The sequence below is a fragment of the Panthera pardus genome, unplaced genomic scaffold (assembly GCF_024362965.1).
Source record: "Panthera pardus isolate Hobbes unplaced genomic scaffold, ASM2436296v1 HiC_scaffold_21, whole genome shotgun sequence".
Lineage (NCBI taxonomy): Eukaryota > Metazoa > Chordata > Mammalia > Carnivora > Felidae > Panthera > Panthera pardus.
In genome coordinates, this window is record NW_026526777.1 from 54,243,707 (window position 1) to 54,262,672 (window position 18,966).

At 38.1% G+C, this 18,966-nt stretch overlaps 1 protein-coding gene across 7 annotated transcripts in view; it reads right to left on the minus strand.

Moving 5' to 3' along the window:
* DNM3 (dynamin 3) overlaps positions 1-18,966 on the minus strand; it is a 569,424-nt gene that overhangs the window by 33,604 nt on the left and 516,854 nt on the right. For all 7 annotated transcript variants that reach the window (XM_053909278.1, XM_019424838.2, XM_019424889.2 and 4 more), the window contains one exon: positions 6,417-6,581. In XM_053909278.1, the coding sequence (XP_053765253.1) occupies positions 6,417-6,581 (165 nt within the window). The remainder of the gene's footprint in view (positions 1-6,416; positions 6,582-18,966) is intronic.

An 18,966-nucleotide genomic window follows, 5' to 3' on the forward strand; every position in this document is an offset into this window, starting at 1 on the left:
CACAGCTTCACTGTGGTGAAATAAAAAGTATTCTTTGCACATATTTTGTAAACCAAGAGTGACTCAAATATGGAAGTAATCTAGTAGACAGGATGTATTTGGACAACTGTCTAGTAGGGTAGGTTTATGTGTGATAGTTGTGGAAGGTAAATGTGGCCAGGTCACCTAGGGCCAGATGTGAAAGCCTTGAATGCCAAAGAAAACTATTTGAACCTTATCCACTTGGTAATGGGAAGCCACAGAAAACTTGTAAACAAGTAAGTGAAATGATAAAAGAGAGATTAAGGAAATTAGTCTGTGATTGGAAAAGAATTTGTAAGGGTGGTAACAGCGATAAAGAAATCTGTTATAAGACTAATAGATCATTTATGAGATGGTGAGGGTTTAATCTAGCAAGATTGCAGTGGAATAGAAAAGATGGGCACAGCTAAATTACATTATAAAGGAAAAGCCAACTCGACTTGGTGCTGTTTTGATGTGACAGGGCAAGAACGAAAGGAACAAGGACACCTCAACCACTGAGGTTTGGGTGAGTCGAAGAGCAGAAAATCTAAAGTCAGGAAGGAAAGTTAGACTTCGAGGAAAGACAGTAAAGTTAGCTTCGGGAATATTTCATTCCCCTTTTTTTGGAGAATTATTCACTTTTCAGCACACTTGCAGGAGTCCCAAGGAGTACCCAAGGAGTCAGGGACATTCACACAAATCTTCCACGGCTGGGTGTGTGTGTGCACTCAGATACATGGCGCAGCTCAGAACTCAAAACCAGACAATTTTCCTGGCATTGAACAGCAGTCGAGTTCAGCTAGTCTGAAGCTTTACCTCTAACTGGAGCATCACTTAGAATCTATTAAACGTAATTTAAAAGAAGGTCCTTCCAAGAATAGATTTAAAGCAGGTCTGAAGTAAGAAGCAGCTGTCAAACCACGAAATAAAATAATAAGGGCTTGTTTCAGCATTCTGATAAAAGATCTGCCTTGAATCAACTCTTCCACATCAAATGTTACACACCAAAACTTGCCTACTGTCCCAAAGACTTGGCAAAAGCTCTGAATTCATAGGAGTATGATTAGCATGGGAGAAAACGGCGGTGCAGCACAGTGGTCAAGAGCTCAGGCTCTGGGAGCAAACAGCTCTGAATCCGAGTCCCAGCTCCCATGCTTCCCGTTCTTAGGCAAATAGCAACCTCTGTCAGTCTCAGGTTCCTGATCTGCAGAATGAGGGCAGCGGTTGTAGCTGCGTCAAGGGCTGTCCTGAGGATCATAAACTGCCTCGCACAATGCCTCGCATTTCGTTAGTGCTCAGCACACAAAAGCTATTCTTGCTAAAGCACATAGGCCAGACTGGCGTTAGGTGAGCAGACGCGCAAGAACAAAAGAGCAAGCTATCGCAATAGTGCAGGCATCAAGTGACATACGGAGTTCAATACAGAGCGTATGCAGGTGAACATTTTATTTTGCACTGGAACAAAACTTTAGCCTCTACTCATGTGCTAGCTTAGCGCGGTGATGCTACAACTGGAACAAAGGTAGGGGGGACTTCAGGGAATTTCCAGACACTTCAGGGACTTTCTGAGCAGTCCGTGTGTCCCTGGTACAAATATGTAAATCAAGGATTCTGCACGACAATTGAGGCCAAGTAGATCTCTTTGAGATGATGGCATTTGGAATGTACCTCACGGAAGGTGACATAGACGAATTATACTTGGATGTAAGACTTGAAATAATATTTATGTTTTTAATTAATTATAACACCTTATAACCTATACATCTTGGCACGGTCCACAAAAAAAATCCTCATACGCAAAACCTCACTGCAGCTCAGACTCCACATGCTAGATAAACAGGCATGACTGTGCCATGTCGTTCTGCTCAGTGTAGAGGAATGTGAGGTCATTAAAAACCTTCCACATGTTTTCCCCTCTTTCTTACTTTAACCCTTCTCTATCAACCTGTGATAGGTTTGCAACTTAGACCTTTTTTTGTCTTCATAACTAAGACCATTTTAAGGCCTTCACAAATGGAAGGGACATTCCCAGAATTGTCACACAATTCTGTTACTAAGAAGACCGTTTCCTTAAGGTCTCTCCGTCTCTAGACGGGAGGGCTGCAGTCTGTGACTGCTCGCGGTCACACGGGTAAGTATGTAAAAAACGTAACTGAGAAGTGTAAACGTGCTTACTTTGGGAAAAGGGCTTGGTGACAAGCTTGTGATTTTTTGAGCTCTCACAGTTCTTTCACGTCTGCTTTAGCTCCCTTTCCATTTCTCAGGGATTTAGTTCTGCTAGAGACCAATGACGTTTCCCTTCTTTAAAAAGCAACATCCTTTGACTCACAAACATAACGTCAAGCAGAAGAAGTTAGACACCAACAAGCACGCACTATATATGATTCCATAGTTCTATGGAACTATGGTTCCATAGTTCGAGAACAGGCAGCACCCTGCTATGCTGTAAAAAATCAGGAGAGTTACCCTTGGGGGGGGGGGGATGTGATGAGGGTGGGGGGGAGGGGAAACACGAGGGGGACTTCTGGACCCTGGTCCCGATCTGTTTCTTGAGCAGGATGCTGAGTTCTTGACCCACAGAAACAAACTCAGTGTCCTGGTATTTAAGGTGTACTTTCACCTCAAATAATGAACATTTGAAATAACACTCTACTTCATACACACGAAAGTTACAGCGAGTTCTGAAACTAGGGCACATGTTACTAATTTTCCAGCAAAGTGCCAATGGCCAAGGAGAGTGGATGTGGATCTCCGGGGGTCCAGGAGCAGCACACACTCCAAGTGTGAAACGCCTCTAGGCTTCATATTTGGTTCTTAAAAAGTTTCATAAAAACTTTATGTTCTATTTTGTATTATCTGGGTTTGCTTGAATTTCTAGTTAATATGTAAAACATTGCTTCTCATATGCAAACAACCTAATGAAATCTTTGAGTAAATGAACCTTCTGGGAAGATACACCAGGTATGTGCTGTGGGGATAGGAGTCCCCCAGTTTGAGAAGGTTGAGCTGTATTTAGTTTTCCTAACCTCGCCATATGCATTAACGGACGTTAAAATGGACAGACCCTCAGACTGCAAATGGGAGGATCTGGATTTTCATCTTGACCCTGCCAGCCCCAGCTGTGTGACCCTGGGAAAGTCACTTAACCTCTCGGAGGCTCAGTTTCTTCATTTATAATCTGGGCAAAATAATGGGTACCCAGTGGGTGGCTGTCCTATGGGTCCCAACACAGAATTGTGGACCACTTTGCCAGTCACACTTTTACAATCAGGCTGGATCCCCTTTCTTGATTTTCTGATGACGAATCTTCCGGTGGAGTGAGCTGCGGAGGAGAGGCCATCAAACTGTGCTTGCCATGGGGTGTTAATGTGTGTCCTGAACAAAAGTCTGCTGCTTCGACTGTAGCCTGACCAGAAGGACCGGCTGTCATAAACGTGCTATTTCTTTGTGCCGCTGTTACCTAGCATGCTTAAGCAATGAAACAGCTGCTGCCCTTCAATAGACAAAGGCTTACAGTATGTCTGAGGCAAGGCATTTATTGCTGGCTTTAAACTTCTTAAATAATTCCATATGGAGACTTGAGTGGCAGAACACTTAATGTAAACTTTCAAAGGAAACTGCCCACCAAATTCTGAACTTTATAAAAGTTGGCTGAAACATATTCTTTTTCAGAAGGCAGAGCAGCCATTCGCATTTCAAAGAGGAAAGGCCACAGCACCACCTTCCATGGTGACTGTCCACAGGCAGAGGACCCCGTTTCAGGCATTTATCGGTTCTGGAGCGTCTACCCAAAGCCATTTCCAGAAACAGCAGGGTTAAGTGAATGGAATTTAGAATGAGCAGTCAAGGTATTTGTTTTCTAGCTGTGATTCTATGATTAATTCTCTACCTTGAAGACCTCTGCACCTTAAAGTGAATAAAAAATCAACACATGTGCACGACACGGTGCTGGGCGTCCACCATGTTTCTCTTCCCTGTACTCAATAGAACACTTCCAGAATGAACAAAAAGGGCTCAGACATTCTGCACAAAAAGATGCTATGAGAATATGACACTTAAAAATAGCCATTTTTTTACATTTTTACATATATAATGATCAAATATATAAAAAACTATATATTCTTATATACACAGTAAAAACATAGATAAAATAATACTCAAGGAAAAGTGGTCATCTGAGATACGTAAAACTATTTTCTGACAGATACAAAAAGTTAAATTTCAAAGAAAGATAACCATAATTTCGTAAGAATCTGGCATTACATGATGTTTCCGTTTTCTCCACATTCCTATTAATCTCCATGTCAAGGTCTGACCGTGCCGATCAGGTCAGAATTGAAGTCTTCGTTCTCATCATTCTGAAGGTCTCTCTCAAGACAGTTCCAAGAGCTCTGCCTCCATGGATTATGCCCTGGAGGTGGGGGTTTAGCCATTTCATTAAAGCCAACAAGCACACCGGTGAGGGGTGAGGGCAATTACTCCCACATTTCTTTGTGTATGTGTGTGTGTGTTTCTTGAGAAGGTGAAAGTAGGATGGATTTGTGAGAGAGTCATTTTTTTTCCTCCTTTTAACTAATTAGTGTCAGGCTACTCCTTACAGCTCTAGACAGGAAGTGCTATTTCCTGTGCTAATGATTTAATATAGCGCAGAGCAACCTAGTGTTTGAACTGATGGCAGCACTAATGACTTACGATAAAATCGTGAAAAGATAAATGATACTTAATCAGGAAAATGTTTAAATAAGCAAGTGCCTGGATATACCACGGCAAAACAACCTGAACTCATTTAAGCAAAGTTAAGAGGGTAATTTTAAAAATACACAGACTATTTGTTTACTACTTTATATTTTTCAAAATGGCATATAGTTGCATTTATTATGTTCTCTGACAATACAGTGAGGCAGCTCCTTGTTCTTACCGTAATTTTAGAAGTGACTGACTTCAGTTCAGAGGGCCCAAATAATTTGCTTCAGGTCACACAGTAGGCTGCTGACTAAGCTGAAGAATACAATTCATAGTTTGCAAATTTCCAATATATTGCTTACCAACTGCTGATACTTCCAAGTATCCTACTAACCTTGGTTGAATATGCAAAAATGTGTCTGGGAATGGAGTTAGGTAAAAACCATGGGTGCTTAGGGTTTCTTCAAGAAGGGTTTCCTTCAAGGGGTTTCTTCAAGGAAACCTTTATTCAAGGAATGAATAGACCATGAACAACAACAGAAGGTCATATTTACAAACACAATTTTGAAATAAATCCTGAAATATGGATAAAGGCTTTTTATAGTTCTTATATAGGCAGCCAGCCACACTGCTTTCTTACAAGTATATTTTTCATTGTATTTCCATATATATTATCTTCTGGAATAAATCCCTAAGCCGGGTACTTTTTCTATGATTAGTGTTTTACATATGGAGGACCTAGATGCAAAGAAGTTAACTGATTTGTCTTTAGGTCAATAGAGTTTGTAGCAGAGCCAGGCTTAGAATACAGGTTTCTCCTAAGTTCTAGCACGGGGTTCTTTTTAGTACCTTTGCCAGCTAATTTTTATTTGTTACAAGCAAATGCTCATAATATATCATTGATTTAAATAAAAAGGTGCCCCTAGAAGATTGCTAGAACTAAAAATGCTGGTATCTCCTTTTCAAGAGTCAGAAAAGCCTGTTATAAGGCACCCCATTACAGCCTATCTTATCTAAAAGAAAATTTCTCAAATAACTTGGGATATAACTTGTACTTTAATAAACTAGCTACCCAGAGAACCAAACTAGACCATAATTTAAGTATCATATCCTGACTACTATAAAAATAACCATGAAAAAGGAGAGATTCTACATGATACAGATCGATTGAGGGCTAGTGTAGCAGGCACTTTAAGATCTGTGGCAATATCATCATTACTTTAGAAAAGTTGACTGACTTTTAATCCAAGGGGATAGGGCAAAAAGCCATTTTCCCAGGTTAAAATAGCATTCCATAGCTTTTAGAAGGTGTAAAATAACCATGTTAATATATTTTATGTCTATGTGTGTAGAAAAAAATAAATATCTTTTGCCTTTAATCTCAAAATCTAGGAGCCGGGGCATCTGGTTTTATTGTTGCCTTTGCAATTATCTTACGCCCCGACTATAGCTACAGTATTCTTGCTCTGCTTTATTGTGAGCAAATGCATACTTTTCAAGAGATAGACAGTAGGAAATACCACAGCACTGTGGCTAGAAGTTTCATGTTTGCTTTCCTGAATCCTCTTTCTCTGGTTAGTCACTTAACCAATTGTAATAGAAAATGATGAACCTGGGTAATAGGTATTTCAACCATCCAGAAAATAGCATAAAGAAACTGATGAGACTATGAGCAGTTTCCATACTAAGATAGGTTAGAAGTTAAAATGAGACAGTTTATAGTCACTTACATTGTTGATCATAAGGTGCATTATTGTTTTTGGAATTAGATCTCGGATACATTTGTTGATGATAGACATGTAGGAGTCTACGAGGTTGCGAATGGTCTCCACTTGCCTCTCCAACTGTGGGTCCATGGAAAAGTTTTCTGCCTGGCCATTCTCATCATTTTCAGTCTAACAGAAAGGAAAGAAAACATGGATTGTTTCACATTCGTTCAGAAGAAAAAAATACCATACATTATCAGATGATCAACTTCAGATGACTATATTTGGAGTTATATTACTAGATGGTAACATCTTTATCTTAAACATACCCATTAATTCCGAAAAAAGATCAGAACCAGGAAGTTATTGTTCTACTTTCGGCGAGCCACAGCCTAGGAAAAGCAACTATTCTAGTTCTGAGTGAATACTGAGATGAATAACCAGATAAACACTGCACCTAACAACATACCTCTAGAGAACAATCTAATCTTCAGCCATTTGCAAGCTGGCCAAAGAACTGAATCCAAGTGAATGATGCGGATGTAAACCTCTGGGAGCGGTCTCTTAGGGATTCAATAGATTAGAAATAACCTTGGTGTTGTTCTGGAACTCCTAGGTCTGTTCTGGGATGGATCAGCATTTGGATCGGCCCAGGTTTTAAAACTAAATCTCCTAAGCCTGGCCCGGGGCCAAAGTAAGAGATATAGAGAATAATTCATTTTTCCATGCACTTGCTGGAATTTGTTCTGTAAATTCATGCTTCTGTCATCACTACTAAAGGCTGGCTCCATTGTGGAAAACTTACAATTTTAACTTCCAACTTGTTATTCTTTGAATAAAACAGAACACATCTATACACAAAGAATTTACTTGTGCAACATGAGAGAAGCATCTGTTTTCTATACTATGGGACTTGAGTTAATTAATTTTGGCTTATCCACCAGAGGCTGGGCTGAAATGGCATCTTCATCATTAAGGGCTGACCTATTGGCTTGGCATTGAAATCAATTTAGAACAAATGGTCTCCATTTCAAGTCAGGTTGGAGCATCTAAGCCCCAGAACATGATACAAATATTGTTAGTGGTCTGGGTACTTTCTAACATTTGGAAAGATTTAATTACAAATGCAAAAAAAAGGGGGGGGGGATAATTTATTGCTTCCATTGTAGACACGAAGTACTTTTCTTTGGAAATGTACATACTTTGATCTGCCAGGTTTTCAATCATCCAATCAGTTCTAGGCAAAGCACTGTGCTAAATGGCTTAAATGGATGTATAAATGACAAACTTTATTTTTGAATCAATAAGCATGTGTGAAAGGCATATTTGTACACTACAAAGTCAACAATAACAAAGATAGAAATTGGTTCTAATCATTTATATAGGCTTCTCTGGCTCAGAAATATCCAGTACTTTTAAAAATTATTAAAATAATGTACTCAGTCTAAAACACAACAGTCATTTTTCCAGTCCTGAGAGTATGACCCCATGCTTCCGGGTGATAGTTTGAGGACATTTCTGAGGCATCCGACTCTACTACAACAAGGTAGAGGAAGTTTCAAAATGGACAGTTGTTTTAAATGGTCTTTGATCAATGAAAGAAAGAACTAAATCAAGTCTTATGTAGTTATTTTTATTATTAATTTGCGATATACAAGCACAATAGGATCTGGGATAAACAGGCAAAAAAAGGCCATAAAGTGATAGAGGGCCGATAGAGGGAAGGTTAGCCATGGCAGTGAAAAAACAGTCATGTTCCCAAACTTCTTTCTAGGGTATAAAAACCACTGCAAATGTGCTCCATGCTGAGCTCAAACTGTCAGAGTCAGTGGTAACTGCAATGTCATGTTAAGGATATTGTATGTGAAAGTGAAAACTGTAGGTTCAAATTCAGGCTCTGTTGTGTACAGGTTGTGTGGTCACACTTCAGTTACTTGATGTAATTAAAACCTGGCTTCCTCCCTGTCTTTAAAATGGGGACCCACATCCCTGGAAAACTTGTGGAAGCTAAAAGAGATAACACATATGAGATGACCTAGCCAAGGGCCTCAACGAATGTCAGCTTCTTTCTTTCTTTTCTCAATATTCATGGAATAGAGTTAGAGAGCTGCTGGACTCTCAACATACGTTATGAAAATTCAAGGTGAAAAATTTGAGCATAAAACATTTTCAATTCAAGCAATATAAAAATGGAAAATGTATTTTTTTTTACACCTCCATGTGTTCTGCAAGCTAGTGCCCTTTGCCTGGAACCCTCCCTCCCACCTGTGAAGAACTTTCATCTTTCAGAGCCTTGCTCCATCATCACCCCTTCCGGACAAGCTCCTGATGGCCCCCAGACCCCCAACACTCCCCTGCTCTGTGCTTCCTCTGTGTCTTGTATTCACTTTTACTATTTAATATCCAGCCTAGTTTTATGCTCCTCCCCCTACTGGGCTCTGGGGTCTTATTCATCTTTCTCTTCTCAGCACCCGGCACAGAGCCTGATGCATGGGAGGAGGAGTTAACAACTGCAAAAGGGTTCACCGAAACCAAGGAGGCTGCTCTGGTGCATTTCAGGGTATCCAAGTGTGCCTGCCCATGTGTCAGAGGAATTGGAGACCAGAGAAACCCCAGGGTGATGAGCTGGGATCCATTATGACTTGATAACAGTGAGAATGATAAAATGATTATGAAAAAATATAATTATAATATAGTATATAATATATGTTATATATAATATATACTATATATATTATATAAATATATATAATTGTATATAAATATATATATATATATATATAAATATATATATATATATATATATATATATATATATATATATATATGAGAACAGATGACCAACAGCCTTGTGAGGAAAATACCTTTTATACAAAACAATACAAACCTCCATAATGGATAAAATACAATTCAGTTTGTCTCTCTGATCTGAAGTATACTGGGATTTTGTTATGGTATTTAACAGTCAGAGGTGATGACATTCTAGCCTCAATATTCCACCTCTCCCAAGAACATTTATTGAGCACTTGCTGTGTTCTAGGTACTATGCTAAGCACTTTATATAGAAGACCCACACTGCTACCTTAGGAGGGAGGGGCCATTGTTATTGTCAACCTATAGAAGAGCATGGTGAGTCTCTGAGAGCTGAAATTTGTTCAATAAATGTCAGAGGCATTCAATTTTAACAAATTTCTTTTTTTTTCCTTAAGTATAAAAAAATCAAGAAGTATTATGAAACAGTGAAACATCCATAGTACATCAACTTAGTTTCATAGATAAAATAATAAATGTAAAAAAGAGTTTCTAGGAAAAAAGGTGTCAGTGAAGTAGTGATATTTATTAAAAACCAAATTATTGAAACAAAAGAGGAAAGTAGAATAAGTAGTATTTTTAGAAGAACCTGCAGAAATATGAAACACTAAGAAAGTTACATCATCATCCATACTTTTATATAGAAACACTGAATTTTCCCATTTCACACTTTTTTTTAACATTTAGCTTTACTTTACTCTCTACACATCAAAATATGCACAAGACGTTCACTTTCACTTTTTCAAACCAGATGCACTTAATAAGGGAAAGTGTCGGAGTGAATGGAGAACACTGAATGGTTTAATTCTCAACACGGGGAAAAAAAAAAAGAGAGAGAAGTATTCCAGAAAACCCATAAAACAATTTGAAATTCTCTTTTGCTTTTGGAAAAACATGCGGTCACATGCAAACCTGAACTTCTCTGATAATACCACGGACATGATGGGAGTCACGAAATTCACAAGGCAAACTGAATTTCTTTCCTGAGTTTAGAAAGAAAGAAGAAACACTTACCCTCTCTAATATGTCTAAGATAAATGGGGAAAATGTGCATACATGGCCTTTCTCTTCTAACTGAGTAATTTCAGACAGCAAATACTCCCTCTTCCCTGACCCAGTTCTAATCAAATTCTCTGTTGTGCTCTTTTCTGTATGTATACTGAGTATGACTATGGCTTTTCTCTTTGTTTAAATTATAGGATTGCAATAGGATTCTTTGCAGTCCAAGCACTGAAGTGACAGCTGTTTATCATTATCCTCATCAAGGGAATGTAAAATAAAAATAGTAATTTGTCTCTGATCTTTGAGGCAAAAAAGAATGGTCTGCAAACATTTAACCTTTTATGTGCAGGTTCATTGATGCTGTTTACAAAATGTGAATAATATTGTGAAAACCAGCTTTCTTCTGAAAAATACAATGGACAGGCCTTCCTATTACAATTTTTTTTCCAAATAGCTTTTGGGAAATCTAATGCAACTTAAACAATAAAAAAATAGCAACTCAGCACTGTAAATTGTTTATAAACAATACTGTAATTTTCTTTCTTATGAAACTACTTGCACAGTATTCAAAAAAAGTCTGTTTTACAAAATTTTAATTTAAAAGCTTTTTCCTAAAGACTTCCTACTTTAACAGGTGAGAGGACTAGAAATAGTTGAATTGGAAATAATTCCCACCATACCTTAAAGCAGCCAGATAGAAGATAGAAGATAGAAGATCTGGGCTTTATGGCTTTAAGGGGATATTTATTTTTCATGTGTTTTGTTTTTGTCTCTTTCCTTTCCTTAAATTTCTTACTGAATTATGTGATAGGTTCCTTGGAAGATCACTGAAACCATCCATATAAGATTATTTTCTTAAGGTGACTGCAACTCTTTAAAGTGGAATGACAGAAACGCACATTATCCTGGCAAAAATATGCACATAAACATACTGGCTAATTGCTCAATCTCTTCTCGCCAACGGAGAGCATTGTACAATGCTACAGATCTACACAAGCGATTTTTACAGGTAAGCAATGCTTGCCCCTTTCTAAGCATCTTACTTTTGTTGTACAATTCTCTACTACCTTAAACAAACAGTAGAAAATATCGTTTAACTTTTTCATAGTGAATCAGGTCATCATTATGAAAATAGGGTTACCATGGTAATGCAGCTTTGAATTTTCCAGCCTCACATTATGAAGAATGTCTCACTGAAAACCTTTCCCTACTTCCAGTCATGCACTTCTTCTCATTTGCAGAGGCTAATTAGAGGCTAATTTGCAGAGCCAGGCAACCAAACTTGTAAAAAAAAAAAAAAAGTATCTATGGGAGAAGCATGCTCTGGAAAGCCTTTGAGAGTAGTACAGATTGCAGTTTGGTGCCTGGTGACAGGTATTTCATTAATTAGTTCAACAAATACTTGTTTAGTGTCTCAGGCGAACTGTGCGAGGTACAAAGGAAGTCTAAAAACACAGGGCTTGCCTGTGAGCTTATCCTCTGATGGGGAGGATCCAGTGTAAGATGCGTTGGTAAGTCAAAGGATGAGTTCAAGGGCGGTGGGCTTCATGGGGAGTCCTCAGGGATGGTCACAGTAGAGACGAACCGTAAATGTTGGGTGAGATTTCTGACTGAGACTGAGGGGATATGCTCATTGTTCTATCCTTAGTACTTAGCACAGTGCCCTACTTATAGCAGGAGCTTTGTAAATATTGTGGAATTAATGAAGAAAAAACTAACCCAGGCCACCTCCTGAGGGATTAGGTTTCTGTTTTGAAAGAACCTAAGAGACTGAGCTCCAGGTCACTGAGGTGTTGCTGTATGGTGAATGTGAATAATTGCTTGGATTCCTAGAACTGAGTTCTCCATGTAGAGCTTCTTGGTCTGGGCAGGATAAATGACTATCTGTATCCAGAATGATTTTAGTTGCTATAAAGATGTTGATGACTCTGTCGAAGGATGTCTACAGATCGGAGCTGTGATTGTAATCAAATGCTGGCATCTATTTACATCTGCACTCTGTAAGAAATATCCATAATACAGGACAAAACACTGAAGCTTGGGGCGCCTGGGTGGCTCAGTCGGTTAAGGGACAGACTTCGGCTCAGGTCATAATCTCACGGTTCGTGTGTTTGATCCCCACATGGGCTCTGTATGCTGATAGTGCAGAGCTTGCTTCGGATCCCGTCTCCCTCTTTTTCTGCCTCTCCCTACTCATGCTCTCTCTCTCTCTCTCTCTCTCTCTCTCTCTCAACACTAAATAAACGTTTTAAAACAAACAAAAAACCAACCCACCAAACAAAACAACAGTGAACCTCATCTGATCCAGTTAGTGGTGATCCACTAGCCAAAGCAGGCAGGACCCAACTTTGTGTGCTTAGGTTATTTTCATTTTTTTTCTTCCTTCCCTCTTCTCCTTTACCTGTTACTAACTTTTTATTCTCCCTACAGCTTTTACTCTCCTTTCATCTCTACATGACATCATAATAAATTACAAAACTATGTAATATTGCAAAATTAAACAGCCATTAAGAAAAAAAAAACACACACACAGGATTTGAAAGATACTTACTTGATAACCAACAACAATAACAACCCTATCTTAATTCTGATGTTTCTAACTCTCATTTAGCCCAATAGCTGCGAATAGTATATTTCTGTGTGGTACCAGTGTATGTCCACATCTCCAATAAACAACTTGGATGATAACAGCAAAGAATAACTGGGATCTGGAGGAATAAGAGGAAGTGCCTCTCCTATAACTGACAGGCACTGAATTTGCATTTAAGATGCACTGAAACAATAGCTTTTATCTGCAACTGTAAAAACAAATGTGGATATGAAGATTCTTAGAGAAACCTGAAAACTTATGTACTCTGTCCTGATGTCCTCCTAGAAGTTATAGTAACTCCAATCTAGTTTGTAATCTATCTAAAGGCCTGTACTGCCTGCTAGCAGATAAGTTCATGAATATTAAATATTCATATATTTTAAATACATTATTGAATATTGCTATTTAAACAATCTTAACTGAGAATTTTTTCTAGATTTATGAATATTTATTTTTGAAAAATTTCCATCTTGGGGCGCCTGCGTGGCTCAGTCGGTTAAGCGGCCGACTTCGGCTCAGGTCATGATCTCGCGGTCCGTGAGTTCGAGCCCCGCGTCGGGCTCTGTGCTGACAGCTCAGAGCCTGGAGCCTGTTTCAGATTCTGTGTCTCCCTCTCTCTGACCCTCCCCCGTTCATGCTCTGTCTCTCTCTGTCTCAAAAATAAATAAACGTTAAGAAAAAAATTTAAAAAAGACAAATTTCCATCTTTGTATACTGAGTTTTGCATAACAACCTTTTGTCTAAACAATAGATGGGCTAAGCAGAACAATTAAATGGGTTTCTTTAAAAATAACCACTTGCCTCACCACAGTTTTTGGTTTCAGATAATATTAGTAATTTTGAAAGGGCCAAAATTATTTTGCAAGTATTGACTACTGGCAAAAATATTTGTTTAAAATTTAACTTTGTTAATTAAAATAAAAAGAAAACCCCTTTTCTAAAAAGAACTATAATTAGAATCAACTGATACAAATGTCCTTTTTAGTGGGAAAAAATCACAACATTTCTTTGGAGTAGCAAAACAAGCAATAGAATATTTCCAGAGAAAAAATTTCCAGAAAATAGGATCAAATAAAATAAGGATAAATATAAAAACAACTTGTGATGGTTAATTTTATGTGTCAACTTGACTGGGCCATAGAGTACCGAGATATTTGGTGCAAACATTGTTCTAGGTATTTCTGTGAGAGTATATTTGGATGAGATTAATACTTAAATTGGTGGGCTTTGAGTAAAGCAGATTGCTGTCCATAGTGTGGGTGGGCCTTATCCAATCAGGTGAAGGCTTGACGAACAAGAAGACTGGCTCTCCCCAGCAAGAGAGAATTCTCTTTCAGACTGCTTTTGGACTTCATCTGCAATGTGGCTCTTTCTTATTCTACAGAAGACTGCCTTTGGACTTAAACTGGAATGTTCAGCTCTCCTGGGTCTGCAGCCTGTCAGCCCACCTGCAGATTTTGGACTTGCCAACCTCCATTATTATGTGAGGCAATTACATATAAAAAATCATTACCTATGTTATCTATGTATCTGTCTATACACACACACACACACACACAGACACACACACACACACACACACACACACACACCCTATTGATTCTGCTTTTCTGGAGAAGCCCGACTAATAAATACACAGCCCCTCTATAGATCATAAAGCAGTATGTGATTCAATGTTACATTGCTTAGTGGAGTTCACAGGTGCTGTAAGAGTTCAGAGAAGCAGAGGATCAGGAAGGGCTGTGATGGAGAGTAACACTGGTCCTACTCTAATTATTTACCTTTACTTCACAGCATTCTCTAAAGGAGAGAGAGGTGAGTCAAAAGAGAATCCATCTTTACTCTCCTTATTCTATCACAAGGTCTTGCTATGCTTCCCCTGTGGGTAGGGGGAAGATACATTTAGACAGCCTCCTCTCCCCCACTCTCAGCCCTGTTGGTTAGATGGAGCTTCAGAGATCAGGCTGATCTATCCACCCACCCAGGCTAATCTCTGTGATGACACAGATGGCACGTGACCAAGCAAAGCCAATCACAGCACATTTGTCAGAATTCTTAGGAAGGAGAAGCTTCATTTAGGAATGAAAACTTTCTAAGTAGGCCTGAGTGCAGGCTTGCCTCAAAATGAAGAGGAGTCAAACCTGTGTGCAAATGAAGTCACCAAAGAGAACAGCACAGTTGAGAGATGGAGAGAGGCAGATATCTGAAGACGTCATTCGAGCGCGTGCATCTGGCTGTGCAGACGTCTCTGCCTCTGGCTTGTGCAGTTACACCAGCCAGTAAACTGTTTTCCGTTGTTTCTAAAAGTTGGGTTGGCTTGAATTTAATTTCTGTTGCCGCTATCCTAAAGAGCTCAAATGAATAAATCATTTATTCAGGACGTTCTTGCAACCGAAAACTGTTTTTTCCAACTCCATCTGTTCGTCCTTCCTGGTTTAGTGCATGGAGCACAACTTTGGATGCCGCAGCTAAAACACAGCCCCTGTTCTTCCTGCATCTGAACGTTTCCTTTGTCTTGCATCGTAATTAGGTGTACACATGTCCATTTCCCTAACAAAAACGAAAGGCTCTTGAGGTAGATAATCCTTCAAAGTTCGGTGCAAATACAGTATCACTTGCTTTGCATGCCAAAACTTCTTAGTCAAAAACAAAAGAATGCAATGGCTTAAAAACACACAAGGGTAAAACTCTGTGGGTAGAATCATTACTTGTTTCATGAGTAGAGAAACAAAATGAAGCTTTTAAATAAGCAGCTATATTCAAGGGTTTTAATTTTTCCAAGGTCCTCTGAGCACTGTAGTTGCCAAAGCTGTCATCTGGATTCAACTGCAGAATTCCCCAAGTAATTCTCAAAATAACTTTTTCAGCCATCCCTATACATGAATTCGTGAGTACACCTTTGTCAGGCTTTCCAGGGCCCAATGGCCTTACCAGATGATCCAGATAAAAAATATAAAAACTGTTTTGGAAAATTTAGGTTCATTTCTGTTAATAAGAAAGATTAATGTAAAATCGGAACAAATTTGCCAGGTTGAGCTGTTGTTTCTAAACCTCTTGTTTAGAATATTCAACCTCTTATTTCTAATATTCAAAGAGAGAATATTTCTGGTGATAGCACTGGACCACATCTGTTCTGGGTCACCAAACAGCCAGCATGGATATGCCCCAGAACTGGAAATGTACTTCCAAAGCTGCCAGAAATAGAATTTCTGTCTTCATAATACTCATTCCCAATTAAGAGAGAAACTAAAATGTAAAGGAATTTGTTTCACTATAGGCAAACTTCTAGTTTGCAGAAAATAGAAATTCATGAAGATGGTAAGATCAAAATATACTGAAGATGAGTTTTGAAAATAAGATTGATAGGACAGAGATCTACATGCTGGAAGTAATAACCATTGGGTCTGGAGTTTATTTTTTTACTTCTTTCTATCCTTTTCTTGAAATTGTGTGTGTATGTATGTGGGGTGTGTATGTGTGTGTGTGTGTGTGTGTGTGTGTGTATTGCCTGTTTAACAATATGGAGGATGTAATATATAGAAAACAAATATATATTGCTTCAAATTATGCCCACTTCTCACAATGTGGTAAAAATTAACAAAGGCAAGATTGCTTAAAGACCAGCAACTTATGGCAGCATTTATAATAAAAATCAAAAGTACTCTAAGGTAACCTTGGTAGGTGCAATTATTATTAGAAGAAAATCTGTAGTATTTTAAAATTTATATACATAAGACTGTACTGAGGGCTGTGTTAATAAAATTTGTAAATATGACTCGAGGTATAAGAGAAAAAGTTGACGTGGTTTCTTAAAAACTTTCTTCCTCTAGACTGTTTTTAAAGTAGTTTAGATGCAGAAATCAGACTATAACCACTACTAAACACTGATGAGATTATAATTTCAAATAATGCTTTTTATGACGAGATCAAGATGTTCCTGTATAGAATAACAAGGTAACTTTAGATTGAATATGTAAATATTGTTAAGAAAACATATTACTGCATGTATTCACAATTTCCCCCAAATTTCTTTTTTCCTAACCATGGCTTCAAAATTCCTAGAAATGTTATTATTAGTGAGGACTATAATATTGTCCCTGGCAATTGTTTATGTCTACTCAATCCACAGAAATTCTTTCAAATTAAAATAGGTATAATGATTTCTGAATTAAAGAGTAAAACCTCTTTGAAATTATCATCATGAAATTTCATACTACACTGGTGGCCAAAGGCATCAAAAAGAGATGTGGCAACATTATCCATCTGATTCAATACAATTCCTAGCAATATTCCACAATTGCTTATAAAATATCTGGGAATATGTATAAAATGGAAAAGGCATGATACCAATTTTTGGAGGGCGAAAAACTGAATGCACATGGCTTAAGGTAGCATCTAAAGATAGCTTTACACAACATCAAGATGATATGTGTGATTAAGATTTAAAGGGCATTAAAATAAATGAAATAATTCTGAATAATAATTCCTGCCATTTCAACAAAACTTTTTTCTGATTTAACCATAGTTTCCATGTGACTGTAAGTAACACATTCTACCAAGTCTATAGAACTCCCAAATCAAAGGAACCACAAGAAAAATATCTGGATCAAACACACGTTTGTAGCATTCCTCAAATACAAGTTTAAAAAAATCTACCTGACTCTCGTAGATTACCCCGTTTCCAAACCACTTCCGTTTGAGCAATGATTTAGAATCGCAATTAAGACTATAAACTATGGAATCAGATGCCCTATATTCATATCTTGATTTTGTCACTAATTAGCTTTGTGACTTCGGTAAAATTAAAGTTAAGAAGTTAGTCATCCTCTCTAGGTCTTAATTTCTGTTCCATGAGAGGGGGTAATATTAGCATCAAACACATTTTATAGGGCAGAGCAGGTGTAGAGACCAAATAACGTAACATAGAAAAGGTACTTAAGCATGGTGCCTGACATACAGTTAAGTGCTCAACAGAAATTAAGTGTGTAACTTGAGATAATTGATGTAAATGACATAAATTACTTACATGAGGTTACAAAATTCATAAATATGAGCTTGGTTAAAAAAATGCAGGGGTGCCTGGGTGGCTCAGTTGGTTGAATGTCTGACTCTCGATTTTGGCTCAGGTCATGATCTCACGGTTCATGAGATCGAGCCCCACATTGGACTCTGTGCTGGCAGTGTGAGGCCTGCTTGGGATTCTTTCTCTCTCTCCCTTTCTCTCTGCCCCACCCCTGCTCGTGCTCTCTCTCTCTCTCTCTCTCTCTCTCTCTCAATCAATAAATAAACATAAAATTTTTTTTAAAAATTCAAAAATTGCCCTGAAAACTCTTTCTTTGAGAGTGTTTTCTAAAACAGAGAGAGAAACTGGGCTACAATCTTACCAATAAATATTTGTCGGCTTATTAGACTAAATGCGCCAGGTCCTTCACTGCCTACCTGAGTATGAGAATCACTGACTTCCTCTCTGGAAGCCCTTTCAGCTCTAACATTCTGTGACCATAAGGAAAGAAAGGTGCACGTAAGCTTAATATAAGCAGTCAGAGCCATTCAGAAATGTCATGTGACTGGGGAGCACCTATTAACTACAAAAATTGAGCAAACTCTTCTGGGCATGCTGGAAAAAATCAGAGCTACGATGAGCAAGGTGAACTAGAATGGATGACTTCTGAGAATCCTTCCAAAGATTCTGTGATTCAATAATGTGTCAAAAACACAGACACAGTCACTTCTTTTAGCTCTAAAATTATCAGGCAGTCAAAGAAGATAAGTAGATCTGCTAGTCAAAAGAGAAAAACAATAGCTTTTTCTGTAATATTTCCATGAAAAGGCAAAACAATTAATGGCCAATAATTTTTAAATGTGCTCGCACACACCATCTCAACTGGTCCTCAAAAGAATCTTACAGAAATAGAAGCATATGAGGGAATAAAGGATGTGACAGAGACCACTCGGTTCCATCACTTGTTAACCCTGGGAACTTGGATAGGTTGATTAATCTCTGTGTACTTCAGTTTTCTGTCAGATAGAGTAATAATTGTACCTATTATAATTATTTCCTCTCAAGGAGTATTGAGTGGATTAAGTAAATTGCCAGTGTAGAAATTCAGAAGAGTGCCTGGCACATAATAAACACTCAATAAATGTCAGCCATTACTATTATTTTTCTTT